The sequence below is a fragment of the Heloderma suspectum genome, chromosome 4, assembly GCF_057233095.1.
Source record: "Heloderma suspectum isolate Gila_16-S chromosome 4, 16-S_ref, whole genome shotgun sequence".
NCBI lineage: Eukaryota > Metazoa > Chordata > Lepidosauria > Squamata > Helodermatidae > Heloderma > Heloderma suspectum.
The window spans coordinates 19,266,404-19,290,694 of record NC_139461.1 but is presented as its reverse complement, the minus strand read 5'-3'; the positions used below and the strand labels follow the sequence as shown (position 1 = coordinate 19,290,694).

At 41.0% G+C, this 24,291-nt stretch overlaps 1 protein-coding gene across 13 annotated transcripts in view; it reads left to right on the top strand.

The window, feature by feature from the left end:
• Positions 1 to 24,291, top strand: part of PHF20L1 (PHD finger protein 20 like 1) — a 76,679-nt gene that overhangs the window by 39,430 nt on the left and 12,958 nt on the right. For 8 of the 13 annotated variants that reach the window (XR_014789976.1, XM_084848753.1, XM_084848755.1 and 5 more), the window contains 7 exons: positions 4,316 to 4,568; positions 7,477 to 7,662; positions 7,858 to 8,064; positions 9,450 to 9,506; positions 10,823 to 10,927; positions 11,782 to 11,946; positions 18,726 to 18,907. Coding sequence is in view for 12 of the 13 variants with exons in the window: in XM_084848753.1 (XP_084704879.1) it covers positions 4,316 to 4,568; positions 7,477 to 7,662; positions 7,858 to 8,064; positions 9,450 to 9,506; positions 10,823 to 10,927; positions 11,782 to 11,946; positions 18,726 to 18,907 (1,155 nt within the window). In the remaining variant the exon portion in view is untranslated. The remainder of the gene's footprint in view (positions 1 to 4,315; positions 4,569 to 7,476; positions 7,663 to 7,857; positions 8,065 to 9,449; positions 9,507 to 10,822; positions 10,928 to 11,781; positions 11,947 to 18,725; positions 18,908 to 24,291) is intronic. The other 5 variants (XM_084848758.1, XM_084848761.1, XM_084848762.1 and 2 more) reach the window with 1 other exon arrangement.

Genomic DNA, 24,291 nt, shown 5'->3' with positions numbered 1-24,291 from the left:
TGGGATTGTATGAATTTCCCCCTGCCCTCCTGTAACTGGCATTGGTGTCATATTTTGACTACCAACCAGGTGAAAATGGAATTGGATACTCTCCTCAACTGTGAGTAACCTGTGGCAGCGGTCAAAAACGCATGTCTAGGTGGGGGTAATTTCTATGTGTACAGGGAGTATGAGTGTGATCCCACAACTCATTCCTGATCCCTAAACTAGGGTTCAATTGTAAGTCTTGACTAAGCCTTTTGAGTCACTGTGGTGTCAAGACATTGTCATAATATTTTTGCATAAGAATAGATAGTGCATTGCCATGCTATGTAGCTTCTTAGGGCAGCACTACATGTTACAAAGAATATGGGGCTGCCACCAAAAATGGCAGCCTTATATTGAGTTACTCCTTCCACCTCCATAATGCCTAGCCCAGTAGAATTCAGCCTGTTCACACCGAGGTCTCACCTTTAGCCCCAGCCTGCAAGATGGGAGTCTTAGTTTCTTTTTACTGTTCTCACCCTTCTTTCTCCTTTGCTATCTCTGTCTCTCTATTTCCCTCTCTTTCTTTCTGCTTCCCTCCCATTTTTTCCCTTAAAAAAACAAAAACAAAACTTCAACAAGCAAAACCAATATGGTGGTGGCACTTCCAGCATTGCTGAGTTTTGCTGATCATGACCCACCATTTGAAGATGACTGGGCTAGTTCAATGTAGCCTGTGTCTTGATGTAACTGTGCTTTTTCCCACCCCTGCTCTGCAGCATTGGCTGCTGCTGGCAAGGGCAGGAAACATGCATATTGCAAAAGGCATCAGGGCATGTGATGACTCTTGAACTACCCATTATGGAAGGCGTGTTGTGTGTGGGAGGACCTCAACATGGGCATTCTTTCAGTGGCAGCATTGTGTTTTTTGTAATGTGTAGTTCCAACTTTACCTTTTTGCGTGTTAAACTTAAAGGTCCAGCCCACAATCTACCTGGTCAGAAGTAGTTGGAGGCCTCATAAAATCAGAGATGCTGGACGCACTCAAATTAAAAAACCCTCTGCCATTGAGTCAGCATCTCCCACCCACTGCTTAGTCACACCACATATAAATTTCCCCCTCCTTACAAAGTATAGATTTGATTCTACATATTAGCTGATATAATCCTAACCACAGTATGTAATAAAGAGCAAGGAGGAGCAGACAGAATATTTCTCACCAAATGTGCCTGCCAACACAAAATAGAAAAGCAATCTTTAGCAGCATCACAATGAATTTGCAACACAAGAAGTGGTTTGAGGGTATTGCAGCCAATTTCCTTCCACAGTGTGCTGCTTCCAGACATGCACCCCAAAAGTAAATTATGGAATGATTGACAACCTGATGACTCTTCCACAAACAATGCAATGCTAATCTTAATTTACCAAGCAGAGCCACCAATGAAGTGCTGTCAATTCTGCAGACTTTGTTCTGTAAGCAACACATTATAGAAAATGTTACATATTTTAAACGAAACTTGGCTCTTATTTCTGTTGGAAGTTAACAAAATTACATATCTACAGGCTGTTGTCAACGTTACAAATTAACAGTCTACAAAATCTGTCTTTGCAAACTCTTTGGTTATGTGGACTTGTTTTTAAAAAGGTGTCTAGTTACTAGCAGATGTTATCCCAATGGGAAACCAAATTTGAGCTTTTCTTTTTTGGTAGGGAAAATTCTGAATTTGCATGTATTTTTTTAAAGCTAATTATTAGCCCAGTTGAAACTAGTAATGGCTGAGTAACAAGACCTCAGAGGCCCACTGTAGATGTAACACTGGCTTTCAGCAAACCGTAGCATGCAAATTGGGAGATAAACTTATGAGCAATTACCCCACCCCCATCGTGGCGTTATCCATAGGTTTTAAGTTACATGTATACAGATGCAAACCATGGCTCCCTTTTAAACCAGAGATTGTAAACATCCTTTTAAGTGGGTTTTCAAACCCTGGTAAGTGTTGGTCGTGGTTAGCATCAGTGCATATATAACTACATCATAGTTAATGCTAGGAAGGGTGTGGGGGAGAACAGGCCTTTATGTGGCTGGCTCCCAACTTGCAATTGGTGTTTTGTGGGGAACCAGCATTATGTCTGTCTCAGGCCGGAATGGCGTTATAATGGCCATGCTCTCTACAGCTTTATGATTAAAATGTGTCTCCATTTTTTAAAAGTGTAATGCAAAAGAGAAATTCAGGCCAGTACCCTTATTAGGCTGCTGATTTTCCCCCCTCGCCCTTTCTGGTTTACAACTGTTCTAAACCTAAACCCTCAGGTTACATGATGCAGGTACAGTAGACTCTTTAACTGTATTAGGGTTGGGCCATGTTGTATTTACTTTTGAACAACATCTGCGTAGATGAATGAATAACGTTCGTTAACGTTTTTTCTAATGTTTTAATTTTGTCCTTGTTAAGAGGTTAAGCACCTTATTAGAACAAGTTTTAAAATCTTGTTTTAAATAATTTTGTAACTTTGAAAGTAATGGTTGCTGTAGTGATGTCTTTCACACATGTGAAGATAAACAATAAAATCATTTATTTACAAGTTATGGCTCTAATTAATTTCTGGTAATTTTCTTAATCAGCATAGATATGTTCTACAATCCTTCAAATGTTTGTTTGACATGAATAAATTGTGTTTGATATGCATGAATAACTGGTTCAGTGATAGAAGTGGGTAAAAGCTGAATGAAATCTTTTCACACCACCTTTACATGGTACTTCCAGCATAACATTGAGTGGGACTTTTTAGTATCTAGAGCATGAGTGGACAACTTAAAGGCTTTGTGCAGGTGCAAATCCACCCTATTCTGTCTTGGAACCCTAATGCCAAACACAATGTTAATCTTCCTGTGCTTGTGGTAGTTGCCATATTTGGTCTGTACCCACACAGCAGGCTGTTCCACGTGTATCTGGCCAGTGATTCTGTTCCTGTTGTGGAAGGGAGGGGCGTGTGGATTGAGAAGAGCAGCTGCATTGGCTCATTTTAGAAGTTGTCCACTCCTGATCTGTTACTTTGAATGTTTGGAACCACTGGACCAGAAAGCTAGTCATCAATACCCTAAATGCATTTCTTGCATACAAAGGTCTGAAAACTGGTGAACACTCTCAGATTATGAATGTGGTTCTTGTTGTGTGTTTAGTTTTGTGCATTTTTACCAGAAGCGGTAGTGTGTTCCTGAATTTTTCCAGTGGTTTAATGAAAGACTTTACTAGCACAATGATCTTGCATACTAGATGGAACAGCATTTTACATGATGTGGGGAAGTAGTTTCAAGGCTATTAACCTAAAATGCCAGTATTTGTAAACTTAGGCCTGTTTCTACACATTGATCAATTATGTGTATTGGTCAAAAATATTGTGATTATAGAATCACATTCTATAAAATACAATAAGCTTTGATTTTTCCAACTTGCCTTGCCTTACAACTCTTATGTTATGGTTTTCTTTGCTTTTCTTTTGCAGCTGTCAATTTAATTAACAGTTTTGGCACTTGTGATTTCCTAATGCAAAGACATGTGGTGACATCCAGATTACTATGCTTAATAAAACAGTTCAATTGCAGTTGATTTTAAAAATCAAAGGGACACTGCCAACCTCTTCATGTCTTGTATTCAATCTGAACTAAATTTGTGGGGAAGCACGGGCACTGATAACTCATTAAAATTTAAGATTTTGGATCTGGCAACCATGAAAGCTGAATACTTGCTTCCTTTGGGTATTTATAACACCCAAAAACGTTATTAATAACTATTAGTTGTGCCTTTAAGAACAAGTTGGAAGGTTTCCATGATTAACTATCTATACAAATATGGCAACATTTGTTTTTGTCAAATGGAGATAAGTATGTTGGTTGGAAGAATTACTGTGTTCTGTTTATGAGAACTGAAGAGATGTTTAAGGCCTGACATCCTGATCCATGTGTGGTAAGCTGCAGATGTAGTTTCTTTGCGCATGGAGGTGTCCCCCTTTCCTTTCTGTGGAGAGTGAACCCATCTGCATTTGCAAAACAATGCATGTGTGGATCACTCTTTCTCTGCTGAAACTGACGGGGAATCTGCTGAACAAAAGAGAGCTACAAAGGCACATCATAGGTCCTGCATCCTGGCGCAGATCACTGGATTGGGATGATGGTCTGTGGCTGAGTCCCTTTTTAACATATTAACTTGCTTAGTTTTTAATTTTTGTTTTTTAACTTTTTCTGAAAATGTGCTATTGTTTTACTTAAGTTACTTTAAAAAATCAAAGTAGAATACAAGAGCTGCAATGAAGAAACTGCAATAAAAGTATCAATTTCTTATTATTTATTCAGGAGATATCACCTAAGCCTCAAAGTCAGAAAAAAAATGAAGCTGATATTAGCAGTTCTGCCAGCATTCAGAAATCTGCACTGTTGCCCTCAACTTTGTCTTCAGGAAAGGCTCGCAGCAAGAAATGCAAACAAGAATCTGGAGATTCTGCAGGGTGTATAAAGCCCCTTAAATCACCATTTTCCCCAGAGTTAATACAAGTGGAGGATTTGACCCTGGTCTCCCAGCTTCCTTCTTCTGTGATAAATAAAACTAGTGAGCACAGACATTTTAAAGCATACCATAATTACTTATTACAGTCATATTGGGAAATAAGCATCATTGGGGGTGTTTTTGTTTCATTTGAATGTGGCTTGTCTATAACTGAGCTGGGTTTGAAAAAAGAAATTGGAATGAGAGTAAAAATGACATGAGTAATACAATATTGTAATGAAGCCAAAAAGAAGTGGCTGGCCCACAAAAATGCTTAGGAAGGTTATCTTAGGAATTTCTTGCACATTGACCATCTGAAAGGAAGAGGAAAGCAAAAAACGAACCAGTTCTTCGAATCTTCAAAAGTTCCCCTGTACAGTCACCTGGAGGCTCCTTTTTTTTTTTTTTTACTTGCCCCAGGTGACTGGCTCTGTGCAATATTCATATCACGTACACAATATGGCACATGAAACTGCAATGCAGAATTGCTGTTGTGTGGTGGTGGAAATTCATGGCAAGAGCACAACTCACACGACGTGGAACAGCAAAAGACTACAGCTGATCTGTTCGGTGGGCCTGATTCTTCAAAAAGAGAAGATGAGCTGTTATCATGGTTTTTGTGTGTGTGCGTTTCCCCCACCCCACCCTTATTGAAATATTCTGCTGGCATGATGTACCTGCTGGACTCACATCTCTTATTCTATGTATATATTTTATCCAGTTCTAGTGCAATAGGAAACAAAAATCAGTTTGTTCCTGGGATAAGGGTCCAACCGAGGCTGGCTTAGATGGGCCTGGGAAATGTACAAAACAGCAAGAAAGCTCCAACCAGTGGAATGTCTGCCATTTTTGAAGATACCTAAATCTGTTTGGCACAGAAGCAGAGGAGAATAGTGTTCTCTTTTCTCCACCTTGTTTCAGACCCCACCACTTAACATTTCCCTGTCAGAGAGCTTAATCCCTTGTCAGCAGTAAATTACAGAATGTGGATTTCAGACAGGCATTAGACTAGATGTTTTGCTTTACTCCTAGAAAGTGGTCAAATGAAGAGTGAAAACTGTTTCCTAGGGCTGCTTTCTTCTGTCTGCAGTTTGACATTCATTGGAAAATAATATAAGATATGATCCAACCATAGCTAAGTACTTGCAAGACCCATTGGTTTCAAGGGGACTTAAATGTGCCTGCGTTTGGCTGGATTGTGCAATTAGTATTTTAAGCAGGAAAGGGTAGTGGTGGAAGCAGCTGATTTAAATTCAATTTTCTTCCTATTTGCACCAAAATGTTTCATAAGTAAACATGATACATTTTCCCTCATTAAATGTTACCATCCACACTTGTTGCAATTGCACATGATGTCGGTAAGTAACCTTCACTGAGGATGATTTCTGCTGTTGTACATGGAAAGTTAGCAATGTAAAGAAAATCCTTTTAACAATCTACAGCTGCTGCTCTAGATTTGTATGAGATGGTTCCCACCTTTTCTAGATAGTTGAACTGCCTGCATAGATCTTCCCCATCTTGCACAAGTTTTTGTTTTGAAGCCAAGATAATTTTAAATGACAAGGCCTCTTGAACTTTAAAATTCATGCTTGTGGTATGAGCTTTTCAAGTGACTCTATGAAGCATATTTGTGGAAATGAACTACACTGAGTTCAATCAATTCAAATCATTGAAGTCCTGTTGTATTCAATGGGGAGAGCTAAGCATGTACGAAATTAATGAAATTTCAAAGTGCTTAGCTTTGCATGGGTTGAATCTATTGTAATCATCACCATGACTTCCCCACATAGATAAATCCTTGAATTTGGACCAAAAGGGGATATAGAATTCTTCCTTTCCCCAGGAAACGTCCCTATGTGGATAAATCAAATTCAACATTACTTAGCTACATATAGATGATCATGAGATCACTTCAGAATGTCTAGTATACATCAAATGTTGCATTAGTCAGAGGCTTGTGGGACAAAAGAGGAAGATGTTAAAACAAAAGCTAATGGTCCAATCACAGGATTTGCTAAATTAGTGATATAATTTGGTTAGAATGGTTTACACTAATGATGGCCTAGTACAGTACAAAGGAATACCAGGATGGATCTAGTCTAATGTAATCACACTTCAAGCCTGCTGAAACGAATGGGACATGAACAACTGAAGTCCCATTGATTTTTAATTGATGTGAAGTATGACTTAGTCTGGATGCAGCACACCATGTTTATATCTGAAGTAGGTAATGACAGCATTATAAGCAGTCTACAAGCTACTACAATTTTGATAAATATTGAATGCAATAGTGAAGGAAACAGAGAACAAGGTTTAACCAATGTAATACATTTATAATACAGAGTTAAGTAAAATAACAGTAATAGGCACATCGTTCATGTTTGGCCAATAATGAACAAAAGCCCAGCAGAACAAATAAACTTATATTAATCTCCAGAAACTTTCCAGAGACCATGTGTGGTGGGACTCCAAAGAAGGGCATTTAGCAGACATAACACCATTACAGAAAAAGAAATAGACAGATTTTGGATTAGGAAATGTTACAGTTCTTTCCTTGAATCAGGCATGCTAAGACATGGGTGTACTCTGCACTGTTTTGCAGTATCCTATCGTTTTATACAGCAGTTGAGAAGGGGAGTAAGAGAGTCAGAAATCAAATGAACCCGCAAGGTTAGGTTTATTAATACTACCTATGACCTTTTATGTCAGACTTGCTCCCTCACATGGGATTTACTTTCACACACAATAAATATATATTTTTGCTAATAAGGGACTATGCCCGATGATCTATTCCTTCCAAAATCAAACTCCTTCGTCTGTAGTCTGATAGTCCCAGTTTTTCTATATTTAAAAAGTGACACTGTGATAGATGGGAACCACTTAAGTCAAGTGTCTTATGACCATCTTAAACATATTAGAGTAAGACAATGACCTGTGTCTGCTTCATGAACATTGCAAGGTCTCTTTTTAGGTCCATCACAACCACTGAATGCCCTTAAATCCTTCAAAAATAGCCAGCGGAGAAGAAGATCACAGCGCTTAGCGACTGGTTCGTTGCCTCATGATTCTCTAGAAAAAGTTCCTTCTCCCTCTCCAGTCACTGATGGAAAAGTGTTCTCCATCAATGTCCCAAATCAACCGCGAGCATTACTGGAGGGTAATGTATTTCAATCTAAGTAAAGAACCAGAGAGAAAACAAGTATTAAAAATAAGATCTTCACAAGACATTGCCCACCTAATGAGAGCTTCTGACTAATAGATGAGACCTATGCCACTTTAGAGGTGTAACTCGACAACCCCAAGGAACACAATGGTTGTCCGTTGTTAATATTGTGTTCTTTCTTTTATATAGTTCCCAATGTTGCTCATGTGTCACTTGAGAAGCGCGGACTGTGTCTCCCTCTTGACTTAAGCCGTAACTTGGATATTTCAGCGTTGTTAACTGCAGAGACTGCTTTCTGCAGTGAATACCCTAGTAAAGCAAAGGAAGCTAATGAAATGGTTGTATGTCATTCTTCTAAAGCAGTAACTGATGGCAAAGTAGCCCCAGCGGCATCAGGTAAAATGTTTGTCAGCACCTTTCAAGAGTATATTAAATATATTTGAATCATGCAGAAGACTCTGTAGGCCACTTCATGCATTCAATTTCACTTTATTGCTCAATAGGCAACCAGGCTTTTGCAACCCTTCATGTGTTACATTACACGTATAACTCATTATTTGTACGCCTAGAAAATACGAAGTGTGAAGGCATGTGACAAGCATGCGTCATGCATTTGTGTCATTTGTTCGCGGCATCAGTTAGCTGCTCTTTATGTATGAAAAGGCCCCTTCTTAACATGTAATTGTGGTTGTGTTTGGGTTATGCCTTGTTACTAAGTACATCAGTGCGAGATCAAAATCTTAAGGGTCCAAGATTGTTTCTTTCAAAGATAGTGAAATGTGTAAACAGGATCATGATGGATAACTACTTAGTAACCTGATTCACGTGTGAGTGACATATGTGCAAACGTATGCCTATCACATTCACACATTTTTGAGGTGTGCATATAATACTTGATAAGTGTACATCTAGAAATGAAAGCTAGAATCACCCCCCACACACACACACACACACGAGAGATGGAATGTATAACTACTGTAGTGAGTACAGTACATGAGCTGTACAAAAGTGCTGTTTGCCCACATGAGGACTATACATTTCTTTCCCATGAGCGAAGGCTAACTAAAATGCTATTGCAGTCCTGCAGGGTAGGGATTAATTTTTGTGAGCTCGATAAAGGGAGATTTTGAGAGCCTTCAGGAGGAATGTTTGAGATGGGTTCCAACAGTGGTCTGACCTTTGCAACTCCTTACAAATATGCTCAAGTTTGAGGGCACATATGCAGCTCTTTGCATGAAAAATGGATCCATGCCCATGTATCCCTATGACACGTGGAATTGCCCCGTGACAGTGAACTTATTAGAAAGTTGTTTGTATTAAATCCATCATGTTTTCCCTTCAGAAACTGTATAGATTTGGATCCAGTGAGCCTGTGAGTAGAATTCCTCTGACAGGACACTCCTAATGGAGGGGAGGTGGTTTTTGTCAATTTGCCTTGCAACCCCTTGTGACACCAGCCCATTCTGCTCTGGAGGGTTGGGGGGCCCTCTAGAAGAGTATGGGAGGTGGTGCAGGGGGATCAAAGAAAATTACACACACCTATCCAGTAGCAGGAGCCTCCACTGGATTGCCATCCCTTCTGTGAATAAAAGGTATCCTATTTGCAAAAGGACAAATCTGGATCCAAGCTGTAGTCTTTCTAAAGCACCCCTTAACAGCAGAATGTAAGTGGAGTGCTATTCTACTAAATGATTGACCAGAATGTTTGCAACCAAGAGACGTAACACCCTCTTAACCTAGTGTGTTCTGCTAAGCTTCTGTTTTCTTTCTTGCAAACACAGGAACACTGAAAACTGAGAGAAGAACAAAATTGGAAGAGAGATGCTCATCATTGCTTGGTATGAACAAAAAACATTTTAAGCGAAAGGTCTGAGAGAACAAGAGGGTAGCCTGTCACTTATCTTTTTACCTGTTAATGCTCTTGTTAGGTGTAAGTGTTCATTGGTTCTTAATAACTGTAACACGACTAGTATTTTATTGTTTGGGGCTTGACAGGTGGTTTTTATATGTTAAACTGTGCCTCCCCCCCCCCCTTTGGGCTGAAACGTATGTATTAAATGAAGAAGTTTGAGGACAGATAAAAGTGACTGGTAACTTTTTTACCAGTGACTGATAAAAGTTTCTATTATGAGGAGCACAGGGGGATAGTTAGAGAATGTCTTTGTTTTCCTCTTCTGTCATGTATGGTGATTGTTTGCTGATGTTAAAATGGTGGGTTCATAAACATTGGTCATTGATACAGTTCCAGTTGGTCTCCAAGACTGCAAAAATAATAAGAGGGAAGGTGGCTTACATAGTAGATGATGATCAGAAATAAAAATATAAAATTCTCTCCTACATCCCTGCAAAGGACACCCTTGAACCTGATCAGTTGCAGCAAGAATCTGTGCACGATATGGTGTGTATGTGTGCAAATATACCATTGCTTCAGCTTTTGTTAACTGACCTATTTGTTTCTCTAAAATTAACCTACGATCTTAAGTATAAGGAAGGGATAATGCTTTGATAATCCAGAGGTAATTGAGAATTTGGGATGGGATTGGAAGATGATATGGGGCAAACATTGGATAAACTTGATCGAGTTAAAAACATTACTTTTTATGTGGATTTTAATTGTGGAATCAATTTATAATACATGTTTGTATGTATTTTTGTTGCCATTGAAATAAAAAACCTAAGACAAAATTTAAGTTCTTTGGCATTAAGCCTAGGTGGGGTAATTCAGCATTCTTATGATTACAGAAAATTCCCACTTAATGCTGATGCTCTGGTGCTCTCTTGTTTTTTTTTTTTTTTTTAATGTTGGAAAGACTTTGTTGGAAGCTAGAATTGCCTAGAATTAACAGTTCTTATTCCAGTACAACAAACTTGGAATTATGACTGCAATTCTGAGTTAAGTCCTCGTCATAGTCATTAAACTTCACTGCTCTTGCATATATTTTTGCAGACCTCAGTACTTGGTTCAAGGTTTCTTCTCTAAAACCTCCTCTCCGCAATCCATCTACCATTGAAAGATTAAAGCTTTTTGTTTAGACACTTCATTATTTAACTGTAGAGTTCTGCTTGGCAAACACCTTAACCTAGTTTTTACAACAGGTTGTGTTTATTTTAGATATCCTTTGCCTAACAAAGACCCTTGGCCTTTTCAATGTAGGTAAAAAGAAGGAGAAGGATAAAGAAAGAAAAGAGAAGAAGGAAAAGGATCATAAATCAAAACAGAAGAAGAAGAAAAAGAAAAAGAAGAAATCAAAGCAGCATGGTATAGTCATAAGAGCTTCCTGTTTGTGGCTTCATGTTTGGTTTTTATAAAATGAATTGCCCCAGTGTTGCATCAAAATGCGCTTGTTAGCCCTGAGGAGATGCAGCATACTGACTGAATTGCTCTTCCAGCATCATATCTCAGTGTACAAGAGTAACACATGGTTGGCTGTGTCTGCTGTGTTTTACAAATACTACTCTGATCAAGTGCTTGTTCTTCAACATTTGTCCTTTAAATAGCAACAGGCTGCTCCTATGCATCCCTGTTTAATCATCCAGCCATTTTGTGTTTTGGTGATAAATGACTAGAGCAAGCGATTACTAGAAAACCTTATGAGACCCACTTTGCGATTCACAGGAGTGAAAAGTTACTGTATGCATCACTTGTGCAACCGGGTATGTGTGAAGGAGGCACTTGCGCGTCTGTCCTGTGACAAGATATGTAAATTCTGCACACACACGCACACGCTTGCTGTGGTAGTGTGCAGGTTCAGCCTTTTCACATTATCTGAAAGCATGAAAAGGGAAGAGTGAGTTGCTCATGTGCCATGTTTCACCATTCCTCTGAATGTGCAAAGATACCCAGAGTTGTCTGATCAGTGGAGATTAGTGGCATTCTGCAAACCAGGCCTTGCTGCATGACTTACTTTCCTTCATAAATTGCTCTGGAACCAACGGAAGCAGCACGTGACTCAGTTTAAGGGAGCTAATTGCTGTTTGTCAGTTTAAGAAGTGATGTATGAATAGTTCTAAAAGGAGCAAAAGTTGATTGGTATTCAGTTAAAGTAAATGTTTAGAAAAATTGTCTTGATTGGCAACAATACTATGTAGCCATGTTCTGTAATCCCTTTGCAGATTATTCGGATTTTGAGGATAGTTCCCTTGAGTACTTGGACAGGTGCTCCTCTCCATTCACCAAGTCTTCTGGGAGCTCATTGACGCTACGAAGCACCACGACGGAGAAGAACACATCATATCAGTACCCAAGAGCTATTCTGTCTGTTGACCTTAGTGGAGAAAGTAAGTTTGTTGTGCTGTATGATATTTGGCTTCTTAACAATAAATTTCATTTTTGCTTACAGACAATAAGGAAATAACCAACTATGTGTCAATTTAGCTATCATAATTGTTTAAGTTTACATTTGTATAAAGTGCTTCAAATATTTAAAGTGCTCAGTAGTTCTTAGTTACCTCAGCAACCCTGGCAACTGCCCTATAAGGTAGTCTGTCACCATTTGTTTTCCCAAGCCAACCAGCCAGCCAGATGCCTCTGCAATTTACAAGTAGGGCATGACGGAAATTGCCTGCTCTATTTCCCCAGCATCTGGTAATTGGCGAGATTCTGCCTCTTAACGCATTAGTTTAATATAGCTATCGTGGTAATAAAGTTGTGGATAAGTTGCGGGATTGTTTTATTTTTCCTTTTTAAAACCCTTCTGATCTAGTGGTCATCACCACAACTCTTGGTAGTGGCTTTCATGAATACACACAATATGACTCATTGTCAAACTGAGCTCATGTTCTTGGACATCTCCCGATAATTTCTTCGGCAGTTTGTTCTACGTTTTATGGATTTGTAACAACTATGATTCTTCTCTGCTCTTTGGGTTCATTCCAGACTTAGTCATGCTTAGAGTAGACTCATTGAAGTCATGACTAACTTAAGTCCGATTGATTTCAGTGGGTCTGCTCTAAGTATCCCCTTCATGGACCACTGCCTTGTTGTGGCGAAGGGGCTTGCGTAACTCAGTGAAGCCATAAGCTATGCTGTGCAGGGCCACGCAAGATGGACAGGTCATGGCGGAGAGTTCTGACAAAATGTGGTCCACTGGAGAAGGAAATGGCAACCCACTCCAGTATTCTTGCCAAGAAAACCCCATGGAATGTATCACAAGGCTAAAAGTTATGACGCCGGAAGATGAGCCCCTCAGGTCGGAAGGTGTCCAATATACTACTGGGGAAGAGCAGAGGGTATTTCCAAATAGCACCAGAAAGAGTGAAGCAGCTGGGCCAAAGCCGAAAGGACACTCAGCTGTGGATGTGTCTGGTGGTGGAAAGAAAATCCGATGCTGTAAAGAACAATATTGTTTAGAAACCTGGAATGTAAGGTCAATGAATCAAGGTAAGCTGGAGGTGGTCAGACATGAGATGGCAAGATTGAACATCGACATCTTGGGAATCAGCGAACTAAAATGGACAAGCATGGGCGAATTTAATTCAGGTGACCATCATATCTACTACTGTGGGCAAGAATCCCTTAGAAGAAATGGAGTAGCACTCATAGTCAGTAAAAGGGTGGGAAAAGCAGTACTGGGGTACAATCTCAAAAACGATAGAATGATCTCAGTATGAATCCAAGGCAAACCATTCAACATCACAGTAATTCAAGTCTATTCCCCAACCACTGAGGCTGAAGAAGCTGAGGTTGATCGGTTCTATGAAGACATACAATACCTTCTAGAACTAACACCAAAAAAAGATGTCCTTTTCATCATAGGGGATTGGAATGCTAAAGTCAAGAAATCACCGGGATAACAGGCAAGCATGGCCTTGGTGTACAAAATGAAGCAGGACAAAGGCTAATAGAGTTTTGCCAAGAGAACATGCTGATCATAGCAAACCCTCTTTTCCAACAGCACAAGAGGCGGCTCTACACATGGTCATCACCAGACGGTCAATATTGAAATCAGATTGATTATGTACTTTGCAGCCAAAGATGGAGAAGCTCTATACAGTCAGTAAAAACAAGACCTGGAGCTGACTGTGGCTCAGATCATGAGCTTCTTATTGCAAAATTTTGGCTTAAATTGAAGAACGTAGGGAAAACCACTAAACCATTCAGGTATGACCAAAATCATATCCCTTATGAATATACAGTGGAGGTGAGGAATAGATTTCAGGGATTAGACCTGATAGACAGAGTGCCTGAGGAACTATGGACGGAGGTCCGGAACATTGTTCAGGAGGCAGCAACGAAATCCATCCCAAAGAAAAAGAAATGCAAGAAAGCCAAGTGGCTGTCTGAGGAGGCTTTACAAGTAGCTGAGGAAAGAAGGGAAGCGAAAAGCAAGGGAGAAAGGGGAAGATATATCCAACTGAATGCAGAGTTCCAGAGAAGAGCAAGGAGAGACAAGAGGGCCTTCTTAAATGAACAGTGTAAAGAAATCAAGGAAAACAAGAGAATGGGAAAGACTAGAGATCTTTTCAAGAAAATCGGAGATCTCAAGGGAAGGTTTTGTGCAAAGATGGGCATGATAAAGGACAAAGAAGGCAGAGACCCAACAGAAGCAGATGAGATTAAGAAGAGGTGGCAAGAATACACAGAAGAACTATACAGGAAAGATCTGAATGTCCCTGATAGCCATGATAGTGTGGTCACTGAACTTGAGCCGGACATCCTCGAGAGTGAAGTCAAGTGGGCCTGAGGAAGCATTACTAACAACAAAGCTAGCGGAGATGACAGTCTTCCAGCTGAGCTATTTAAAATCCTAAAAGATGATGCTGTTAAAGTGCTGCACTCAATATGCCAACAAATTTGGAACACTCAACAGTGGCCACAAGACTGGAAAAGGTCAGTTTGCATTTCAATTCCAAAGAAGGGCAATGCCAAAGAGTGTTCAGACTACCGTACAATTGCACTCATTTCACATGCCAGCAAGGTGGTGCTCAAAATCCTACAAGCTAGGCTTCAGCAGTATGCGAACCGAGAACTACCGGAAGTACAAGCTGGGTTTCGAAGAGGCAGAGGAACTAGAGATCAAATCGCCAACATTCGCTGGATCATTGAGAAAGCAAGAGAATTCCAGAAAAAGTCTATTTCTGCTTCATTGACTATGCTAAAGCCTTTGATTGTGTGGATCACAACAAACTGTGGCAAATTCTTAAAGAGATGGGAAGACCAGACCACCTTATCTGTCTCCTGAGAAACCTGCACAAGGGTCAAGAAGCAACAGTCAGAACCAGACATTGAACAACCGATTGGTTCAAAATTGGGAAAGGAGTACGACAAGGCTGCATTTTGTCGCCCTGCTTATTTAACTTATATGCAGAGTACATCATGAGAAACGCCAGGTTGGATGAATCACAGGTCGGCATTAAGATTGCAGGGAGAATGATCAACAACCTCAGATACGCAGACGATACCACCCTAATGGCAGAAAGCTAAGAGGATCTAAAGAGCCTCTTGTTGAGGGTGAAAGTGGAGAGTGCAAAAGCTGGTTTGAAACTCAACATTAAAAAAACTAAGATCATGGCATCTGTCCCCATTACTTCCTGGCATATAGAAGGGGAAGAAATGGCAGCAGTGACAGATTTTATTTTCTTGGGCTCCAAGATCACCACAGACAGTGACTGTAACCATGAAATTAAAAGATGCTTGCTCCTTGGGAGGAAAGCTGTGGCAAACCTAGACAGCGTAGTTAGAAGCAGAGACATCAGCTTGCCGACAGAGGTCCGTATAATCAAAGCTGTGGTTTTCCCAGTAGTAACGTATGGCTGTGAGAGCTGGACTATAAGGAAGGCTGAGCGCTGAAGAATTGATGCCTTCAAACTGTGGTGCTGGAGAAGACTCTTACGAGTCCCCTGGTGTGAAAGGAGGTCAAATCAGTCAATCCTAAAGGAAATCAACCCTGAGTGCTCGTTGGAAGGACAGATCCTGAAGCTGAAGCTCACCTAATGCGAAGAGAAAACTCCCTGGAAAAGACCCTGATGCTGGGAAAGATTGAAGGCAAAAGGAGAAGGGGATGGCAGAGGATGAGATGGCTAGATAGCATCACCGTTGCAATGAATATGAACTTGAGCACACTCTGGGAGAGAGCGGAGGACAGGAAGGCGTGGTGTGCTATGGTCCATGGGGTCATGAAGAGTTGGACACGACTTAACGACTGAACAACAACAACTCTAAGTATAACTAAGTCTGGATCATAAAAACAAAAGGGCCATGGATCAAGGGTCCTTTTAGTCCAGCATTCTGTTCACAGAGTGGCCAACCAGCTGTTGACAGGGAATCCACAAGCAGGACACAAGTGCAACGGCACCCTCCCGCCCATGTTCCCCAGCACCTGGTGTACATAGACATACTGCCTCTGACACTGGAGGTAGCATATAGCCTGTACAAAAGATAAGGGAAGGAACTAAATACTTACGAAGTGGGTGTAATTGTAATTGAACAATATAAATATAGTGCGTTTGTTATAAGCCTCCCCCCCCCCCCAATTACAATTGTTGCAGCTGGTGGAATAGTTACTGTTATTTGTTGACGAGATCTCCAGATTATATCCCATTTCATTACTTCTTGAAAACCAGCTTAAAGCCAAAAATTCCTCAGTTGAACCAACATTTCTTACTCATGGAGGGCAGCTGAATTCTTTCTCCACCCTGTGATAAACCTCTTAAAAACCACTCATAAATCTTCCAAAAAAATCTCTAACCACAGAATTTGCCAGGTTTATTTTGTTTTTTGTTTTCTTATTGCTCCAAACAAAGCTGTAATTAAAAAAACACATTAACAACATCTATATATTGCTAATGGAGAAATAGCTCTCGGTAATTCAATTACTGACTTTCAGTGTGGGAGACAAAACAAATCTCTAATCACAGAATTTATTAGGGTCTTATAGTTTTTTTTTCTTACTGCCTCACAAAGCTGCTCTCCTTCAGTAAGAAATGTTGGTTCAATGAAGGAATTTTTGGCTTTGGTTTTGACAAAGTAATGAAACAGGATATAATCCAGAGATCTTGTCAACAAATAATAACTATTCCACCAACTACAACGATTGCAATAGTAATTTTATTACAATCACGCTATATTCACAATTGCATCCACTTCATAACTATTTGGTTCCTTTCTTTATCTTTTGTACGGACTGTGTTTTGGGAATCTTCTCCTTTGGGTTATTGGGTAGTATAGAGCTGTCAGGACTAGTAGCCACTGATAGCCTTCTTGTCTGGGAATTTGTCTAACCTCCTCTTAAAGCCATCCAAATTGGTGGCCATCACTGTGTCTTGTGGTAGCCAGTTCCATAGTTTAACTATGTGCTGTGTGGAGGAATACTTCCTTTTATCTGCCCTGAATCTCCCACCAATCAGCTTCATGGGATGTCCCTGGGTTCCAGTTGTCAGGAATGCCTTGGCGGCCTCCCCCAGTAGATCCCAATAGCCAACTCAAGACACAGACAAAAGGGAATTCTTTTCAAAGCTTTAATCCCATTACAGCTTAATGACTCTTTCAGATGCTAATCACCAGCTGCTAGAGCAAGGGACAGGAGCAGTTGATCCCCATTTGAAAGGGAGTCACTTGAAGACCCAGAACTTATGGGCTAGGGAGAGATCCTCCCTCTTTCCCTTGGGTCCATGGGAGGCGGCCGTTGCTTGCGCGCCAAACGGGTGCTATGCCTCCTTTCCACGCCCTCCATCACTCATCGCTCTTTGCGTCTGCGTTGAGCATTAAGAAGCCCCCCTCCCACACTCCCTCACTACCTGGGTCACTAAGTATCTCTGGAATGCTGGGAGGAGGAATCTCTGCCAGGTGCTGAGCCTGTGAGGGATGAACTGGCTCCACTCCCACGGATGATTGTTCCTCCTCAGAATCAAAACTGCTCTGGGGCTCTCTGGGCTCAGTTTCCACCCTGACATCAGTATTATGAGAGTGGGAGAAAACTGTGTAGCTTTCCACATTCTCCACAGCATGTATAATTCTTTACACCTCCCCTCATGTCTCCCCTTACTCTCCTTTTTTCCAAGCAGAACAATCCCAGCTGTTGTACCCTTCTCTCATAGGGGAATTGTGCAAGCTCCGTGATCATTTTAGTTGCTCTTTTCTGCACTTTTTCCAGCTCTGCAATATCTTTTTTTTAGGTGTAGTGACCAGAACTGTACACAGTATTCTAAGTACCATGCATTTGTATGAGGGCAGTATAATACTGGCAGTTTTATTCTCAGTTCCTTTCCTAATTATGCCTAACATGGAGATCCAGCTCTTTATTTTTAGCATTTTGTTGGTGAAAAAGTTCTTGAAAGTGTGTTCCTATTGCGAATGCCGCAAACATAGCTTTTGGGGGTGTGATCTGGATATATCAGCTTTTAAAATAAGAAAGTATTTTCACGTAGTGTTTAAGGACTACTGTTTGATTGCTAAGGTCACCTTCAGAGGCTCTTCTGAAGGTGCCTCCACTGTTAGCAAAGGGCTTTCTTGGCTGTGATGCCCCTGTCCCTGGAATGTTCTCCTCTGTAAGACTTGTCTGGTGCTGAATCTTAGGTTGTTTTGGTGTTGGGTGAAGCCTTTTTTTATACACCAAGTCCTTTTAATGCTGTTTCCGCTGCTACTTATAGAATGTTTTATTGCTGCTCTGCTGTTATTGTTTTAGTGGTGTTTTGTATTTTTTGTAGATAGTTTAGTTTCTGTTTTATTGTAAATGCCCTGGGAGTTCTAAAAGACTTTCCCCTGCAATCCCCACAAAATTTCTCTGGAAGGTCTCCCAACCCTCCGGAGCAGATTTTGAGGGTGTGCAAGTGGGCTACACAGGGCAGGCAGGGTGGGAAGTGGGCTACACAGGGCAGGCGCCTCCTCTCCATTCCTCTGACAGAAGCTGCTCCATCAGCAGCAGATGTTAATTGGATACTACCCTGTTTTAAACAAATAAATAGAATTAGTGGCTTTCTTTTCAGAGTTTTTGCAAGTACAATGTCATCTAGAGGACCACCCAAAGATCTTCCTTTGAATTTTGCACACAGTCTGTTCCTGTTCTATCCATTTGTGAAGTAACTTATTTTTACACCCCACCCCCCACCCCCAATTGCAGATCTCTCTGATATGGAATTTTTGGATGATTCTTCTACTGAGAGTTTGCTGCTTAGCGGTGATGAGTATAATCAAGACTTTGATTCAACCAATTTTGAAGAATCTCAGGATGAAGAGGATACTCTCAATGAAATTGTCAGGTGTATCTGTGAAATGGATGAAGAAAAAGGATTCATGATTCAGGTAAGGAATCTCTTGTTTGAAGTCAATTTTTTTAATGGGACCTTTCCCTCCAGTTATCCAGAACTTGCTTCTGTAGAGTCTTCATAAAAAGACTCTACTGTGTGCCTTTATTCAGTCTTGCTAGACTTTCCCCATAGAAAAACAGGGACTTTATCTCATATTCTTAGTTGTTTACTCTTTGGTTCTTGAAGAAAGCAGCAATAATTTGAGTGTTGCTTTCTCAGTGGAGAAGGAAATTTATTCTGTTTATAGGATGTCTCCTATATTAGGTACAGTTGAGTCTCCATGCTGCAGCTAGCCTATGTTTAAGAATGTAAGAAGAACTATGCTGGGTCAGGCCAAAGGACTATCTAGTCCAGCAGTCTGTTCCCAGAGTGGCCAACCAGATGCCTATGGGGAGACCCCCAGCAGGGCATGAGTGTAATAGCACCCTCCTGCTCATCTTCCCCAATCACCTTCTGTACCTTTTCCAGCTCTACAGTATCCTTTTTGAGGTGTGTTGACCAGAACTATACACAGATTTGTATAAGGGCATTATGACATTGGTAGTTTGTTTTTTATTCCTTAATGACCCCCAATATGGAATTTGCCTTTTGTACAGCGCCCACACACTTGGTTCCCAATATGGAATTTGCCTTTTGTACAGCGCCCACACACTTGGTCCCCAATATGGAATTTGCCTTTTGTACAGCAGCCACACACTTGGTCAACATTTTTCATTGAACTATCAACCACATTCTCAAGGTTCCTTGCCTGGTCAGTCACCACCAGCTCAGATCCCATCAGTGTATGTATGAAGTTAGGAATTTTTGCCCCAGTGTGCATCAGTTTACATTTGCTTACATTGAACTCCTTTTGCCCATTCTTCCAGTTCGGAGAGATCCTTTTTCTTTTACTCTTTGCAATCGCTTTTTGTTTTTACCACTGTAAATAATTTGGCATCAAAGATGGCAGTTTTGTTGCTTACTTCTAGCTCTAGATAATTTATGAGCAAGTTAAATAGTACCAGTCCCAATACTGATCCTTGGGGGACCTCGCTTTTTATATCCATCCATTGTGAGAATTGTCTATTTATTCTTACTCTCAGCTTTCTGTTCTTTAGCCAGTCACCTATCTATATGAGGACTTCTCTTAATAGTCATGGGATATGTTGGCTCAGAGGTCTTTAGTGAGAGACTTTGTTAAAAGCCTTTTGGAAGTCCAAGTAAACACCTGTCAGGGTGGAAACTGAGCCATAGAGCCCCAGAGCAGTTCTGATTCTGAGGAAGAACAGCAATCCGTGGGAGAGGAGCTCGCTCATCTCTCACAGGCAGAGCAGCTGGCAGAGATTCCTTCTGCCAGCATTCCTGGGATAGATAGTGACCCTGGCAGTGAGAGTGCACTGGAGGGGGGCTTGCTGGATGCTCGGCGCAGACGCAGGGAGCGATGACAGATGGAGGGTGCTGAAAGGAGGCGTTCCAAACGTTTGGCGCTCAGACAACGGTCGCATCCCGAGGACCCAAGGGAAAGAGGGAGGCTCTCTCCCTAGCCCATAAGTTCAGGGTCTTCCCGTGGTTCCCCTTCAAACGGGGACCAACTGCCTTACCTGGAGCTTAGGCTATTCTGCTATCTTTCCCCAGTGCTGTTCCTTGCTTAGTCGCTAGTGATTAGTATCTGAAAGAGTCATAAAATAATAAAGGAATAAAGCCTTTGAAAGAATCCTCGTCGTGTGTGTCCTGAGTTGGCTATTGGAAGGAACTGCAAGAGGCAGCTAGGGCGCTCCTGACAGCACCGTCTACCAGATCACTCCTGTCCACATGTTTATTGACACTCTCAAAGAACTCTAAAAGGTTTGTGAGACAACATTTTCCTTTGCAGAAGCCATGTTGATTCTTCTTCAGCAGGACTTATCCTTCTATATTCTTGATAATTTTATCTTTCATAATGCTTTCCACCAATTTACCAAGAACAGATATTAAGCTAACCAACCTGTAATTTCCTGGATCACTTTTAAAAAACTGTTTGTTGCATTGGCCACTCTCCAGTCATCTGGTGGAGAGGCTGATCTTAGGACATCTAGCATATTTTCGTTAAAAGATCAGCAGTTTCCTATTTGAGTTTCTTAAGAACTCTCTGATGATGGATACCATTTGGGCCCAGGGATTTATTTGTTTTCAATTTGTCAGTAAGGTCTGGAACCTCATCTGCTGTTACCACTATTTTTCTCTGTTCCTATTTTCATCAGTTCAGGCACTGGTATCTGCCCTACATCTTCTGCAGTGAAGACAGACACAAATCATTCAACTTATATACAATCTTCTTACCCTCCTTTAGTACACTTTTGACTCCATTGTCAACCTGTGGTCCAGCTCCCCCTCTAGCTATTATCCTGCTTCTGTTGTATTTAGAGCTTTTTAAATTTGTTCTTAATGTTATAGCAATATGTTCCTCAAAATTATTTTTTGCATCTCTTATTATCTGCCTGCATTTCTTTTGTGCAAGTTTGTTTTCCTTTTTGTTCTGTTCCTTTGGGGAAGACTCCCATTTTCTGGAGGAAGCCTTCTTTTCTTTAACCTTGATATGGCTTATTAACCATGCTATAGGACTTTGTGCTACCTTTCCTAACCTGCAGTATATATTCTAACTGAGCTTCTGTTATTATGGTTTTGAGTGACCTCCAAGCATTCTGGAGAGATTTGACATTCTTGACTTTTCCTTTCACCTTCTTGGATGTTCAAGATTCTCATCCTGGCAGGCCCGTGGGTGGGTGGGTGGATTTATTTATTTATTTTATTAATCACCCATCTGGCTGGTCACCCAGCCACTGGGCAATGCACAAAACATACAATAAAACGGTTCGAAACAATAAAATTCTACAATAAAAACATTTTCTAAAATACCCTAACCCAACCCAAATGCCTGCCTGAACAACCACGTTTTTAATGCATGGTGGAAGCTCATTAAAGAGCGGGCATGGTGGAGTTCCCTAGGGAGGGAGTGGTGTATCAATATGGCTGTTGAGAGGGGATCTTGTTTTGTCAATGGAACACTGTTTCTCAGTCTTCATCACTGCGTCCATGAGACCACTACAAGCTTCCATTTCTGTTTTGGTGGCACTGCATCCAAAAGTGCTAAATACTCTAGTTTAGCATCTTTTGATATGACTTCTTAGCAGGTGGAAGTAAGAACTTGCTCTGGTTTTGCAGTGAGATCAAACTAACAAGCAGTTAGTAGGTTGTTGCAGATTTAATTGGGGGTGGGGTGGGGGGAGTACAGAAGCACAGTGCTTGGTTTGGTGTTTCATGTGAACTGGCCATACTTGTCACTGTTATGTTATGTAGGCCAGGTCTCTCTATTAGTACATACAATGGTAATAACATAATAAAAACACGGGACAATGGAGAAGGCAATGCAGAACTGATAAGGCCTAATCTGTTTTGTTGTGATCACAATTTAGATAAGACCATTAACAGGGGAATCTTCAGCAAGCAGCCCCGCATGTAATACTTCTCTGAAAAGGTCACGCACCAGCAGATGATTGTGGGTTTCCAAGTACTAACCTAGAAGTGAAAGCCACTTAACTTTGTAGGCTATGGCGGTAAGTGATCTCACTGTTAGGGAAGCCACATGCCAGGTTTTGTTAACCGGGGTGGTCAAAGCTGTCCATGCCCTATACTAGAAACAATAAAATTGCTGACTGCATTTCTTCATTGGATGAGAAAGCGTTAGCTCCTCTGCTCCTAAGTCAGAAAGCAGCACTTAAATTTTTTTAAGCAGCACTTAAAATTCATTAGTTTGCCCTTAGTCACTATTATTCCTATCTCATGCTATGGCCTCCTCAGGTGGCACAGTTTTCCTTTACCAGGGACCAGTCTAAGAACTCTGTACCTCACAATTTATCTGGAATGGATGAAGCTGCCTTGTGGTGAGTCCAGCATTGACTCAACTGACCCAGTATACTCTGACTGGCAGCACCAGTTCATGGTCTTAGGCAGTTCTTTCCCAACCCTGCTCCCTGAGGGCCTTTAGTGCTTGATCCTGTTTTGTTTAATACACAGTTGTGTTCACCATTTGGTAACTTGAGCAAGCTTATTCCTTGCCTTTCAGTGAAGAACCTGGAAATACCAAGGAGTGAACCTAGGAACTGAAAGCCCCTTGTCATGTGGCAAGAGGGACTGAAGATTTTTTTAACCTAGTTTGTTCCTCAGAGGATCCACCTCAGTTTCTGAGGCCCATATTGGAAGGCCCAGTAGGCCTCTCCGTTCAGTGTGCTTTCTGCAGTATTTGGCAGTGGGTCCTTGCCAAATATTTGTGAACCACTGAGATCAGGTTTGCATGTGAAATCTTTCATTTTCAGAAAAGTGTCAGCTTAATCACTAATTTGCATTGCCTTAACAGTAGCAGCAGGTCATTGCTGTCCTCATGAGATCCTAAGTTATGTCATCTTGATTTGGAGAGAACATCTGTTTGATGAGCAGAGTGAGAAATCAGATGTGGAGCAGCGTGAGAGAGACAGTGCTTGGTGCTTTTCTCATACCCTTCTCTAATGTGGCATCAAATAGAGAGGCGTGAGCATTTTCTTTCCAGCCTCCTTAGGTGTTTCTTCCTCCCTCAGAAAACATAAAGTAACTGAGACATGCCTCATATTCAGTATAGGGCTGAATGAACTGCTCCCCACTGAAATTCACCACCCCATTCACAGGTGGCCATGGGTTGGGGAGGGGACAGCATTTGTTCAGTTTTTTGAGGTGAGAGGTGAAACATTTTGAATAGTTCAGGCAGCAGGGCAACTTACTGCAGCTGTGGTAGCTTCCTCTTTTTTCTCTTCTATTTTTTAACTGAAAAAGAGTGCAGGGGTAGGCAACCTTTTTGGGCCCTTGAGCACACTTGACATTTTGAAAAAAATATATTGGGTGCCACCACAAATTGCCATAGTTGGGTATGGCCAATCAAAAAATGTTGGGAGTGACATCCATTTTCTGTGTATAGCTGTGTGAGCGCTCTCTCTCTTTCTCTCTCTCTCTCTGGATTTTGGCTTTTCTCCCTTCCCCCTTTCTCTGGATTCTGGCTTTTCTCCAAAATCCCCCAACCCACGCTGGTTGTCAAAAGTTTGACTTTGGAAATTCAGTATTGAATTGTAAAATATTACTATGCAAACTTTGCATTAACAGTATTTTTATTTATTGAACATTTATATGCCCAAGGTGACTATTTTGTTAATGTTTTTACACTGTTTGGCATAAAAGCTCAGCTACTAACCTGTTGGAGATCCCACAGTGATAGTCTTGCTCGGTTGATGTGTCTTTGTGGTGGGTGAAGAGTTTGCAAATAAGCTTAAATAGGATTTGAGTCTGTTTGCATCAGACACAGATTACGTTACACAGTATGGTGACTTGAGCAATCTT